At 35.4% G+C, this 14,618-nt stretch overlaps 1 protein-coding gene across 2 annotated transcripts in view; it reads right to left on the bottom strand.

Moving 5' to 3' along the window:
- The window catches only part of LOC104586570 (gamma-glutamyl hydrolase 2-like), a 54,015-nt gene extending 43,287 nt beyond the window's left edge, over nt 1-10,728 (bottom strand). The window contains exons 1-3 of one of the 2 annotated variants that reach the window (XM_010243855.3): nt 9,760-10,728; nt 8,759-8,845; nt 5,995-6,084 (exon numbers count right to left, since the gene is read on the bottom strand). In XM_010243855.3, coding sequence (XP_010242157.1) covers nt 5,995-6,084; nt 8,759-8,845; nt 9,760-10,212 — 630 coding nt within the window. In that variant the 5' untranslated portion in view covers nt 10,213-10,728. The remainder of the gene's footprint in view (nt 1-5,994; nt 6,085-8,758; nt 8,846-9,759) is intronic. The other variant, XM_019195873.2, reaches the window with a different exon arrangement.
- Between the last annotated feature and the right edge of the window lie 3,890 nt (nt 10,729-14,618).

The following is a 14,618-nucleotide window of genomic DNA, read 5'->3' as shown; positions in this document are numbered from 1 at the left end:
GGACAAAGAAAGGAGTTTTCATACCCAACACCTTGGATGGCATCTGATTTATCAAATATGATGCGGTAAGGACTACTTGAGACCAATAGTGCTTGGGAACCTTGTGCTGAAATAGTAAAGCACGAGCGGTCTCCAATAAGTGTCTATTTTTGCACTCAGCAACCCCATTCTGTTGAGGGGTACTAGCACAAGATGACTAATGTAGCATGCCAGCATCCTCCATGAACAGGTTCAAGGATCTTTCAAAATATTCAGCAGCATTATCTGAACGGAATTTCTTAATCTTCTTGTCAAATTGAGTTTCAATCATTTTACAAAATGCCATGGTTATCCGTGGCACTTCATCACGTCCTTTTAACAAGTAGATCCATGTGCATCGTGAGTAGTGATCAATAAAACTGATAAAGTAACGAAAGCCATCTACAGAAACAAGAGGTGAAGGGCCCCAAACATCAGAGTGGACCAAATCAAAAGGAGCTTGAATTTCATTACTAGAAATTGGATAAAGAGTTTTACATTGTTTTGACAACTGACAAACTTCACAAACTAAACTTTGACTTGAAATACCCTTGAATAATTCAGGAAACAGCCCTTGCAATGATGAAAAAGGTAAATGACCTAGCCTAGCATGCCACAAGTGTAACCTAGCTATTGACTCCTCATTATTCTGACTACTGGTAGCAGATGTTTGTAAGGCCGAACTGATGTCTGCATCAAAATAGTAAAGACCTCCACACTCATGACCGCTCCCAATAGTTCTCTTCGTCAATCTGTCCTGAAAGACACAATGAGTAGGAAAGAAAGTTATGCTACAGTTTAAATTCTTGGTAAGCTTTGAAACAGATAAGAGATTGGAAGTAAGATTGGGAACATATAGAACAGATTTAAGAGAGAGGTCCTTGCTTAGGTCAACCCCACCCCCTTCCCAGAAATGGTGGAGAGAGAACCGTCAGCAACTCTCATTTATCTTGGCTAGACATCAATTGATAAGAGGAAAATAAAGAGGACATGTGTGTCATGTGGTCAATTGCACCAGAATCAATAATCCAAGAAGTAGAGTCAATAGAACTAGTTGCACTATAAGCAGAGACAATACCTGATCTGGCAAGGGAGGTGGAAGCAAGGGAATTAGTCCTTAGGTTAAGGCCCGGCTAAGGACCTCTACCTCATCAGCAGTGAAACCCAAGGACCCGGATGCGGAGGAATTAGCAGTCTGTCCCATGGGAAAAGATGCAACTGTAGATGTGTTCTTCGAGCTATCACCACTGTGACTAGTAACAAGGTTCCCACTTGTTGTTATATTCTTCTGGTGCTTCTTGTCTTTCCTTAACGCAGCTGGTTTCAGATGAGGATAAAGAACCCAACAAGTCTCTTTTACATGCCTTTAACCTCCACAATGAGTGCACTTAAGATGCCTTTTGTCTGAAGAAATCAGGGCTGAATGTTCAACAGGCTGTTCAACTGGCTGTATTTGAGTGTCTGCTTGCATCTCTTTCCTCCTAACCTCTTCACTCCTCACTAGATAATAGACATGATGTAAATCTGGCATTTCATCCCTTCCCAAAATTTGAGACCTTATGCTCTCATACATTGGGTCTAAACCAGCCAAGAACTTAAAGGCTCTACCCTCTTCAATTTGTTTATCATGCCTCACCTTGTCTTTTGCATTCTCCCAATCAAGAATAAGATGATGATCAAGTTCTTCCCATAGTCCTTCTAGAGTTGCAAAATACGTTGCAACTGTCATATCTCCTTGTCTCAATGCAGCAATGTCTTGGTGTAGCCTATAAATTCTGGCACTGTTCTTTCTCTGTCCATAAGTTTTAGAAACTTTCTCCCAAATCTTAGCAGCAATGAGAAAGTGTTGAACAGTCCTGGCCACTCTTGGAGTCATCAAAGCAAGCAGGCAGAACATAACAGTAGCATTTTCCTTACGCCACACTGCGTACTCCGCACTACCCACTTCAGGTTCCTTCTTCTGTCAATCTAAATAACCCGTGAGTTCCTGGGAAGTAATGAAGAGCATGGCTGAAACAGGCCATTCTCTGAAATTGTATTCATCCAACAACACACTGGTGTTTTGCAAGCTGTGCAGGTTTGGATTTTCCAGATTATGAGACCTCCCACCAGTTTTATTATCCCTAGAAGACACCTCTCCCGATATTGAAGACATCTCCTTCCTCTTACAATGATCACAATTGAAAACTCAGTACAAAGAACACTATTTCAGACTTACCGAAGTTGTTACAAGCCTGAGAACCCCTCATAACAGGTCTAAAACCAAGAATAATCCACCTCTGTACTATGTTGAACACTTCTGGACTAGGCTGGGCTTTGACTTCTGCTGTCGTAGACTGTGATTACCCTTACAATCTGTACTAGGACTGTCGAAGTCAGTCATTCCACCTAGATCTGTTCCACAAAGATCTTAGTAGGACATCGACTTCTGGAACAAACTCCCCTTGGGCCCTACAACCAAGGGAAACCTTAGATACAGACCTTGCTGTGTTCTACGGTCAACCCTAGGGTTTCTTCACAGCAGTCAAGATAGAAGAGAGAGAGGAAAAAAGGAATAGAGAAGAGCAGAAAAGTGGCGGCTGTAACCAGACAGACAGATTAGTGCTCTGATACCATGTTTGCTGGAACACAGCAACCGAAGAAGAAGAAGAAGAAGAAGAAGAAGAAGAAGAAGAAGAAGAAGAAGAAGAGAAGAAGATTTGAGAATGGTGGCTCTACTTCTTCAGCCGGCCCTACAATCTTATATAGATGTTTACAAAATAATGTTACATGAATGGACTAGAATGCCCCTTATTAGTGATGGGACACCTAGACAAATAAAACATTAAACAAGTTTAGGCCCAATAACTAAGGACTTAAGACACAAATATGACTAACATAAACACTAAATCAGCCGAACCAACAAAAGATATTCAAATATTTATATATATATATATATAGAATTTATAGAAAATATTAAATAAGGAAATAAGTCATGACAATCATATGCTTATCTGTATCTTCTATCTATTTATATATTTGAGGAAATTATTTTTCAGAAACAAAACAGAAGTTGAATTTCGGAGGTGTAAATTTAATCAGCAGTCTAGAAGAATAATGATGGATTTCACCATCTTTTTTTTTTTTGATAAGTGATGGATTTCAACATCTTTCCTGCATTTGAAACAGAAAAATCATAAAGCATAGTTGTCAAGGCACTTATCCTCTTATCTATTTATTTTTTAAGTATTTTTTTCAGAAACACAACAGAACTCAAATTTAGAGGTACAAAAACATCCAGCACAATCTAGAAAAAATGATGCCAGATTTGAACACCACTCCTGCATTTGAAACAGGAAAAAAAAAATGAGCATAGTTGTCAAGGCATCACCTACCTTGTCTTTAAGAAACCTGATTGGGTAACTACACACCAATGATCTGAAATTTGTAACCATATCATAAAACATGGAGAAGATTGAATCAAATCAAATAGTGAATTATAATGTAAGTCCAAGTTATTTCTGTTGTTTTTGAAATTTACCAAAAAAAACTAAAAATATATGCACATTATATATCATATCTATATCTATATCTATACTGCTATAAAGTACAAATGAGAGTGTGGAACTTTTGTTTGACAAAAATACCCCTATTTTTTGAATTTGGTCGTTCTCTAATTGTGAGGGTAGAAAATGTAATTTGAACTATTACTTTTCATTTCATTCAATTCCCTCTCATCAAGTTTTATATTTAAGGTATAAACTCCCATTTTCTACCATTGAATCATATTCTTGATTGCATACCCGTATTTTTGAATTTGGCCCCTCTCTAATTGTGAGGGCAGAAAATGTAATTTGACCAACTTTTCACCTCATTCAATTCCTTTTCATTAAGTCTTATATTTAATGTATTAACTCTCATTCTCTCATCGAATCCTATATTTAAGATTTTTTTTTCTCAACAATAAATTCCATCAACTAGATGTATATCCAATATTTATATGTTTTAACAATATAAAACCCATGTTTAAAAAAAAAAAAACCCAAAATGAAACCATTCTTTCATCCTGATGATGGGTAAGCAAATTCCAGGTTAAGTGGGTTAACCCATGATGTCATAGTCAAATAATAAAACTTTTAAAATAGAAATAAGTACAAAAAATTAAAAAAAAAAAGTAGAAAAAACAGGCACATCTCTAATATAATTATTTATGTTAATCATATTAAAGAAAAAATAAGTGTAATAAATAATAATTTTCTTTATTGATGTTGGAAATGAAATACAAAATTTAAAACTGACCTAAAAATGAAATTGTTTTCCTATTTGGTGGTGGGTCAACAATTCAACATTTTGGGTCAAATGTGTCAAGTTTTTTATGTCAGAATTAAATAAAATTTTCAAAAAGATAAAAACACAAAAAATGAAAATTACAGAAGTTCACTATTATTTTATATCATATTAAAGAAAAATAAGTGTGATAAACAAGAACTGTCTCTATTGATGATGGAAATGAAATACACAATTTAAAATTGACCCTTAAATGAAATTGTTTTTCTATTTGGTGATAAAGGTCAACAGTTCAACCTTTTGGGAAAATGTGCCAAGCCTTGATATCATATAATTAAATAATAAAAAACACAAGAAATCATGAAACAAATGCAGAAATTTTGTAGAAAACATTTGGGCACATCTCTAATATTATACATTTATCATATCAAACAAAAAATAAAAAAGTTGTAGAAAAATTTGAAAACATATAATTACTATCATCATCATCTAAAATTGCCACATGCAAAGCATGTGCACGTTTGCTAGTCTACCACGTATGCATCACAATCAAGTTTTACTTCAAAGTCAAGTAACCAACATATTATTTCTATTTAACCTACATATGCTGGAAAAAAAAAAAAACTCAGTAAAGTTCCTAAAAAGGTGTTAAATAGTGTAAACAAAATTTATTCCAGTAACTGTCACCAGGGTTGGGGGTTATGGATACAGGGACAGGCTATCCCCCATTGTATAGCCCCATGAAGAAAAAAAGGCTCCTTTAAATTGCAAGATTCAAATAGTAATTTTAAGATTTTCAGAAAAGAATTCAAATGTAAATTTAGAATTGGGAACCTTGGAATTCATGATTTGAACCATGAATGATAAATTCCGCCAACCATGTTGAACTTATGCCTAGGCAGAAAAAAAGAGCAAGGTGAGCACCTATCTTGGTGGATATGGTAAGTGTATGTCATTACCATCACCATATGGATGTCACAGGTATGCTAGGCATGTTTAGGTATCTGGATATGATAGACACATTTTTCAGAATGAGAAAATCAGAGGATGACATGCTTTAAGGTTTCCAGCACTCTTTATTTTTTTGGTCTTATGGATTTCCTAGATTTCTAATACCAAAATTTCATTTTGATTAGAAACAGATTATGGTCTTATGGATTTCCTATGGTCAACAGATTATGGTTACCCATGTTCACAGAAAGAATGCCTCTTATGAATTTCAAATCATGTGCCAAAACACCATTGACATATAATCAGTAAGAAGTAACTAAAAAAGGAATATTAATAAATCTCATCTGCATAATTCTCCAAGCAAAAACCAACACCTGAGTGGTTTCATAAGGATTATTCACAAATTAGTGCCCAGAAAACTTGCAGGAGGTATACTTAATTATAGATTATCTCATTATCCATCAGTCCATCCATCCCAAGGTCAATGCGGTAACAAATACCATAATGTCATATTGTGGCCTCCCACTAGATCCAAACAGCCAAGCACGGGAAAAGAAAAGATTGGCATAAACTATCTGAAAACTATATCAATAAAATGGAAGTTGAGATATGCCATGTGAAATTCTTCGTTTTCAACTAACAGAACAACACAAGAGCATGACTCTTGACTCAACATGTAATCCAGTACTAAAAACCCGAGAATCATTCCCACAATGAACCAGAAATAATGAGAAACAAAAATAAGGCAGGACTCATTACCTTGCTGATGATCATGCTAAGAAGTTCAAATCCCAAGCAAATAGCAAACAAAGGAAAATGGTCTCCAGAATCATTTTTCTCCAAAACATGCTGCAAAAAAGGTAAATGGCTTATGTTCATGAGTAATAGTAAGCTGGAAAAGATGCTATTCATAGTCATTTCTGAGGGGATTCTCTCCCCATTCTTCCCCAACAATATATATTTGTCCACTCACAGAGAAAAAGATAATAAGGGAAACTAAGATAAAATTCAATAAATAAGTTCTCAATAAGGTATATGTTTGAAAACTCCCTAGGTATAACTAAGTTGATAAGAATTCACACCAATGTTTTTTTTTTATCAATAACAGAAACTTTATTAAGAATTATGAAGCTTTAGGTACAAAAAAGGGGGAGATAAAGAGTCTTATCTCCCCATCAGAAAATTACAATGAAAGAAGATTAAAAATTAGCCCAAAAAATATCCTCCCTATTCACCCCTTGCTTGGCCAACCCATCTGCAAAAGAATTAACAGTCCTTTTCACCCAGCTGTATTGTATCTCAATGCCTCTACATAGCCATAAGAATTTTTTGCTTTTCTTTATTGTAACTCCACAAGCCACTGTCCTCTTTCTTCAACCAGCTAATCACCACCTTTGAATCACCTTCCAAAATCAGCTGACTGATATTTAGTTCCCTTGCTCTTTGAACCCCTTCCAAAGCTGCAAGGATCTCAACCCTAATAGAGTCTCCTTCTCCAATAGGGCCAGAGAACAAAGCAATAACAATCCCTTCCTCATTCCTGAAAACTCCCCCAATCCCAGAGGGCCCTAGATTCCTTATGCTACTGCCATCAAAATTCACTTTTATAAATCCAGAGGGAGGAGGGGACCACAAGGGACTAAGAGTCCTCTTACACAGAGTAGAGGTTGCTATCTCTTTCCAGTTTCTTAACAGGTCAGCAATAGGAAAGTCTGAGAACAGTTTCATAGTTTTAGCCAGTAGGCAGCCCTTAAAAGTATTAGGTCTAATACTTCTTCCAAGGATCTTTCCTTTTCTGAAAATATTCGGGAGTTTCTTTCCTCCCATAGTGACCAACACACTGCTGCCCTAATACTCCTCCACATCATCTTCCCTCGCTTCTTAGCCCATCTGAATAACGAAGGGGAGAACAAACCTTGGACACTCTCAGGAGGGTTCCAAGTACACCCAAAGTGAGAAAGTACCCACTCCCAAACAGTTTTAGTAACCTTACAAGAGACCAAAAGGTGGTAACCGGATTCCCCATCATCTTTACAGAGAGAGCATCTATTAGGAAGTAAATAAGAATTGGGTCTCTTTTTCTGAAGTAGATCATTTGTATTTATTCTTTCCAGGAAAATTTCCCAACAAAAAAACCCAACCCGAGGAGGAATGGGCTTGCTCCAAAATTCCTTAATTGGAAATGACACACCAGAAGGGACAGATGACTGAGTTAAGGTTTCAAAAAACGAAGCACAAGAGAAGGTACCTGAAGTAGAAGGAATCCAAATTCTAGTGTCTTCCCTATTAGGATCAAGGAAGAAATTCTCAAAGATGGCTAATAAAGGTAAGAGGCTGTCCAAGTCTATATCCCTAATTGCCCTTCGCAGGCCGAGGTTCCACCCAAAACCAGAAGTGGAGTCTGAAGGAACTAAAAAAGAAGAGATAGGTTCATTTTTCAAATCTGACAGAGCATACAAGGAAGGAAACTGGTCCTTCAGAGGTGAAACCCCAACCCAAAGATGTTCCCAAAATTTTATTCGATTGCCAGAGTTAACGTCGTACCTAATCCAAGGGGAGAAAAGAATCCACACCAATGTTGTGTTTGGGTAACCATGAAGCAATGATTTGAATTTTATTTCCCCATCAATTCCATGGCATTTAGCTAGCACCCTCACCCTAGCCCTAGGAATTTCAAAACCTGCTTGCTTCTATCCAAATATCAAAGTCCATAAACTTGTGGCATTGGAGGAACACTGATTTCATTTCTCCTCCCAATTTCTTTCTTTTTTTTTTTTTGGTAAGTATCCTCCCAATTTCAATGCAGCCCCAAATTCCATGCTTTGGCATCTTTCTTTTCCCAATTTCTAATTTGCATTGGAATACCAACTATAGATCTAAGGTCCATTGATAAAGACTTGGAAAAAATTACCATTGAAAGGGAACTATGAGATCAATTAGGTGTGGTATCCTCCAAAAATATAAACATTAAGACTGTTGGCTGCTATGAGCATTTTCAAAATATTTGTACCCAAAGGAAAATACAACATAACTTCCTTGCTAATAATAATGAATACATGGATTTTTTTTTCAATCAATAATAAATACATTGACATTGTGATCTCAGAAAGAGCAGAACTGTAAAATTTTTTAGGTGAAGCTTGAGTCTTTGGAGGTGATTATTAGCAAGTTGGAATGGAACTTGAGGCAATGGACCGGTAACTCAAGGCTGTTTGTGGGAACTTCGGCCAGCCATTTTTCTGATCATTGGCCATCTATTATATTTTGATTTCTATGTATAGGAGCTGAATGTATATGTTATGTGCATATATACAGGCACACTTTTTGTATACGATTGAGGGTTCCTAACCCTCCTTTACAGTCTATACTTAACACAACTACTTCCACCATTTATAATAATGATAACAATAATTATAATAATAATAATTAAAAGCATAGGCATCATTAGCTATTTCAATCATGGTTTACAACATGAATGTATATATCAAAATAATGAGAGTTTGCCTCTTTTGCAGTAAAGTACCTTAAAAATTCTCTCCACGATCTCATAGTATAAACCCCTTTTAGTCTTCCCTCCAGTAAAGAGCACTCCATTGACCAGACTGAGCTTCTGCAGTAAATAGGGAATATTGTCATATCTATTTCCATATAACTAGCAGAAGAAAATGGAGAACTGGAGATGGGAAAAACACCATGAACCTTAATAAAATACCTAGACTACCTAGTATGGAACATTGTAGCAATTAAAAGCAAAAGAGAGCCAAACCGTTTTTAACAAAGGCTAAAGATAAATATTTATAGCCTGTTTAAAATGATCTATAACAACTGGAAAACCAATGCAACAAGTGTACTACATGAACTATGAAAGAGCTTCAACTTCTGAATGCTCCAATTTGCTTATGAGAGAACGGTATTGTAATATCAATATCTAAGAATTAATAAATTATCTTTAATAATACTACGATAATACTGGATGCTCCAATTTGCATATGAGAGAACGGTACACAATCATGTTATTCCATGATAAAGGAAGAAGAAAAGAACGACAAGGAAAACTAGTGTTCCTATACATTGTTGAGGTGCGGAGAACTAGCACTAACCCAATTTTAATTATAAATTAGGTGCCTCAATGCCGCGTGAAATGAAATTACTCTTTTTTTTCTGGGTAGTATAGTATTAAAATTTAAAACCCAAAATATCCTCATCTAAATTGGAGCGGTTTCCCATTGCAATGAAAAATTCGAAATGCGTGCACTTCTTGTAAGACGGAAATGGGTGAACTTTTTGTCAACAATCTGAAACTGCTCCGTTTGGTAGGTTAACTTGTGCCCTTAAAAGTAAATCCAGTGAAAATCAGATTAAAATATTAAATCCAGTGAAGATCATTTCATTCCAAGTGATTCCAAACAACCAATCAAAATATTAATGGACTCCAGCTTCTACGAAAATGTAATTTCCTAGCTTCAACAAGGAAGGGCGTGAAGCATTAAACCTTCCCAATTTCAAGGAAAACGAAGCACTCACTTCAGCGAGAATCTCCGCTGGCTCATTATAGATGAGAGGAATAACGCGAGCACCAGCAGATTCCACGAATTTCACATAAGAGGCAGCAATATACGAGGCATTGGTAGCGTTGTTAAGCCTCCCGGAAGCACCATCACCGGGATGACTCAAAATCCCAATCACCGGCCGAAAATAAAGCGCGGCATCAGAAGTCGGGGAGCTCGACAACCGCGGACACCCAAGACCAACCTCGCCGGGCAGTAGAATCGACTGAGCTTTCGCGGAATTCATCTCCTTGGACAAAGAAATCAAAAGAGGAGTCCATAAGCAATTCCAAATTTCCGAGTACCGAGCAGACGACAAGGACGAAGAAGAAGCGGAAGAAGCGACGCGATGCTGAGAGTCGTTGGTGTCTTGTTCGCGTTGATTGTCGGAGAAATCAGAAATGGAGTTACAGTGGAATCGAGAGTGCATTTTCGAAAACTGACGACGAAAGAAAGAAGTTAGGGTTAGCGACGATGAGGAAGCCAGAAAAGACGATGGTCATGCAAGAACGAGGGCCACTCTTCTGGTTCTGGACATCGATAGCCGGCTGTCTCGTTCTTCTTAGACCGCAGGGTTTGATTTGATAGAACGTAAGGCGATGAAGAAGCATCAACCATGGACACTGGTGCGTTAAACAAACAGTGCGTTACAAGTCAGAGTCGCATTTGTTAAAAAAAGCTGTTCCAATTTATCCTAGTGAATGTGAGAAGTGAGAACACTGTATTTTTACGTGGGTGTGTGTGAGAGAGAGACAGACAGAGAGAGAGACAGTCTGTGTTCAAATTAAAAACAACAGGAAGAACCGAAGAATCGAGAAGAAGTAAGGTCATATGTTTGTTCTCCTTTCTCATGGACGTTGAGATTGGTAAAAGCCGGTTGGCTACACGTGGTAAGCATTCGACATGTTTCGTCGTGGGTCGTCGCCGTGTTGTGTAGGCTAAAGGCTTAACTCTAGGTAAGACACCGCAATTTATACTTCGACGTAAAGACAATTTTAATATATGTAATCGGATATATCTTAGATATGCATATTAGAGAAAACCTAAGATGCGTATAAATATGTTTGGAAATACTATAAATACTTTAATAAATCATAAAAATACATCAACATTGTTAAATATAAGATCTCAATAAAGAAATACATTATAGCTAATTATAATTTTATTAAAAATTCTATGCTTAACTATAATTTATAAAATATAATTCTTAAGTTTTAAAGTTTTATGAGATGAGAAAAACCAAACTCTTCTATCCAACCATAAAACATACATTGGCACAACTTCTATGTGAAAATATAATTAATAATTATTTATTATTTAAATAATTATTATTTATTATTCATTTTCAAAAATTATAAAAAATAAATAAGCATTATATAATATATTCAAAAAATAGTTATTAAAGAAGAAATTTCAATTGTGGATATGATAGATCATCCATAAAATTATAATATATTCAATCATTGTGATCAAATGATAAAATATAATTAATTATTTATTTATTTTTTAATTCTAAAAAAATAATAATTATTAAATAAGAATTTTCAATTGGTCTATGGATATGATAGATCATCCATAGAATTATAGTGTATTCAATTGTTATAATCAAATGATAAAATATAATTAATTATTAATTATTTTTTAATTCTAAAAATAAAAAAAATAATAAGAAATATATATATTAAAGAAGAAATTTCAATTGCTCTATGGATATGATAGATAAATCCATAAATCTAATACATATTTAGTCTTTATAGGCAGAGAAAAAACTTACATTTTCAATTTTTTTTGTTAATTTATATTTTCCCCAAATACTTTCATGAAATTTCTATAAATCTATTGATAGCACAAAAGATTGTGATTTTGAATGTACAAAATGTAGATCAACATAAATTTAAACATTCAAGAAAAAAATGAATCACAATATATTATAAAAGATTGAAAAAAATTACATAATTTTGCCATATTTTTTCAAAATTTGAAAAATCTTTAAAAAAATTAACAATTCACACTTGTTTCTTGCAAAATTTTGCAAATCTAAAACTCTAGGAATGGAGTTTGGAGTTTGAGTTATTTGGGGGTGAAAGAAGGCTTATTTCGGGGAAAAAAGCTTGCTTTCCCCCTTTAATTCTTTTTTAGTTTTTGGACGTATCTTTTTCATCGATATGCTACCAATACGCTTCTGATACACCCCGATACACCCCCGATACGGATTCGATACGCATGAGAAAAGACGAAACATCCGGTTTTCATGCGTATCTTGTATTGGTTTTTAAAAGATACAATACGATACGCCCTGTATCGGGTGTATCGTATCGAAATTTTAAACCTTGCCCCGATGGCCATGGGATAGGTATTTTGGCTTAAAAAGGAAATGTTGAAGGAGTGGCAGGGTTTTGGAGGGAATTTGGGGTTTTATATAGGGTATTACACTTTAGAACGTTGAGCCTAGGCTGCAAGTGGGTCCAGGTTAGGTCGGGTTGAGGCCAATGCCCAACCCTAAGTTTTAAATCCCAACCTGACTTATTCAAACCTAACCCTAACTAAATTCCTTTAATCCTAATCCAATCCAACCATAGGCTAAGTTCGAGTTGGGCCCAATTCAATCTCTTTTTCATCTCTTAAAATCTTGCATAATTTCTCAATCTTAGATCTGAACTCAACTTTCATTATATATATATATATATATATATATATATACATATATTAATCCTATTTTTTATTAGTATTTATTTGTTGATGTTTTTATTGGTTTTTTTAGTACAAAATTCAGAAAATTAAGTGTTTGAAATGACAATAGTTAATCATAAGTTATGACTTATGATATATCTTTTATGGGCAGCACACTATTGGTGGAAAACAATAGAGGAGATAAAACAAAATATGTTATTAAGTTTTTAATATTTCCGATTAGAATTAAGTGACATGACTATCTTAAAAGAAAGACATGATAGCATGTGCTGGGGATTGCCTGAGGGGTCAACCCTAACCCAACCTGAGGTAAAGTTGGGTTCATAAATTTCAACCTTAATCCTAATCAGAGCATCAACCCGACTCAACCCAACTCAACATTTTTGTGTTAGGTTTGGGCCAACCCAACCCAAGTTGCAGCCTTACTTGGGCCTAGTTTGACTTTAGTATCCAAATTTTAAAATGTGCCAATTTAGTACCGGAACTCCCAAAATATCCCAGTTTAGTTCAAAATCGTTAAATACCATTAAATGGTATGTAAAAATATGCAAATACCCTTTGTGTCATCTAATTTTCTTCATTAATCATTTAAATGCCCAAATCCAAATGTCCTTTGAGTTGTTCATCATTGATTTGGTTCAATCTTGATTATTGAGGAAGAAGATGATGAATAGTATCTTATTTCGAAGAATAATTTTGACATTTTCAAAAGTTTTAAGTCGCATATGTCATCATGTGTAGATAACTGATGGATTACTAACAACAAGGGCTAAATTGTAATGCTCTGGGAGTTTAGGTACTGGGTTGACACGTTTTGAAATTCAGGTACCAAAGTGAGACTAGACCTACAAGGTACTAATATGCAATTTAACCCTTTTATATATTCTTATGCCTTTGAAATTTTACAAACTATATATTTATAGGTAGGTATGGTATTAGGCTAAAGCTAAATCCACCCTTCTTGAATTGCATATACTTAGAAGTCGTATGAATTTATATAGTAGGGGTTAAATTTGATAATATATTAAGGTCACATTTGATTCACTAGAATAGGGATCTAGAATCAAAATTGGAATGGGCTATTCCAATTCTAACTATTTGGTTGGGTAGAATCAGAATCCCATTCTCCTTCATGGTAGAATGACATTTCCCCATTTGATGGAATGGCCTTTCCCTCCTCTCCCTTCAAAATGAAATCTCATTCTTGTTAATTCTAATTTCATTCCCATTCTTGTCTAAACCAAATAGACTATGGGAATAGGGGTGAGAAAAAAAATGGAAAAACCAAACCGATCGAAAAAACCAACTAAAACTAAACCAAAAACTCAGTTAACCGAACCAGTCGGTTCGGTTTCGATTTGATATTCTTAAGAAACCGACAATTCCAGTTCGATTTCGGTTAACCTTTAAAAAAATCAGTGGTTAACTGAACCAACCGGTATATGTATACTAATATGTATTATATAATATTTTATATTTTCTAAAATCGAATAGGCTTCTCGCTTTCTCTTTATTTTTTTCTCTTTTAAGTATAGTCCTTTATGTCGTTTTCGGTGACAACTTTTCATGATTTCCTGTTGCAGAATGCATATCTAAAGCAACACGTATCCGCCTGTGATGCGCATCCCCGTGCAATCCGACAGTCTAAGACCAAAGATTCCTTATGCATGGCTGGGTCATCGAACAGTGGGTTGGCTTTCTCGTACTATCAGCGCAAAGTGTTCTGAGAGCTCAACCCTTGTTCTGGGAATGTCCATAAAAACTTCTTCGGTCTCTGAGTCCTCATGAATCAGGTCTCTAAATCTCTACACTACTTGGAAATTTGAATCGATTGGTAGGGGATGAAGAAAATTTTGATGTAAAGATGGTTGGAAAATTATAAAGAAAAGTTTGAAGGGAAAAGAAATGTATGAGTTGAACTGGGAATACAAAAAGAGACGTTAGATTCTTCCTCTCTTTGAATCAAATTAACCTAAATGCCTTTCCCTTTTCTCTCACTTTCAGTTCTCAATCTCTCAAGTCTTCTTCTTCCCCAAACTGACCGATGGCCTCCAAGTCTCCGATCAACGACCTTCGAGTTCTCAGTCTCTCATCTCTCAGTTCTCTCTCTTAGAGTAAATGCCTTTCCCTTTCTCTTTCATCTCT

Source organism: Nelumbo nucifera, chromosome 3 (genome assembly GCF_055504915.1).
Source record: "Nelumbo nucifera cultivar China Antique chromosome 3, China Antique-T2T, whole genome shotgun sequence".
In the NCBI taxonomy this organism is placed as follows: domain Eukaryota; kingdom Viridiplantae; phylum Streptophyta; class Magnoliopsida; order Proteales; family Nelumbonaceae; genus Nelumbo; species Nelumbo nucifera.
This window is presented reverse-complemented; position numbering and strand designations above follow the sequence as displayed.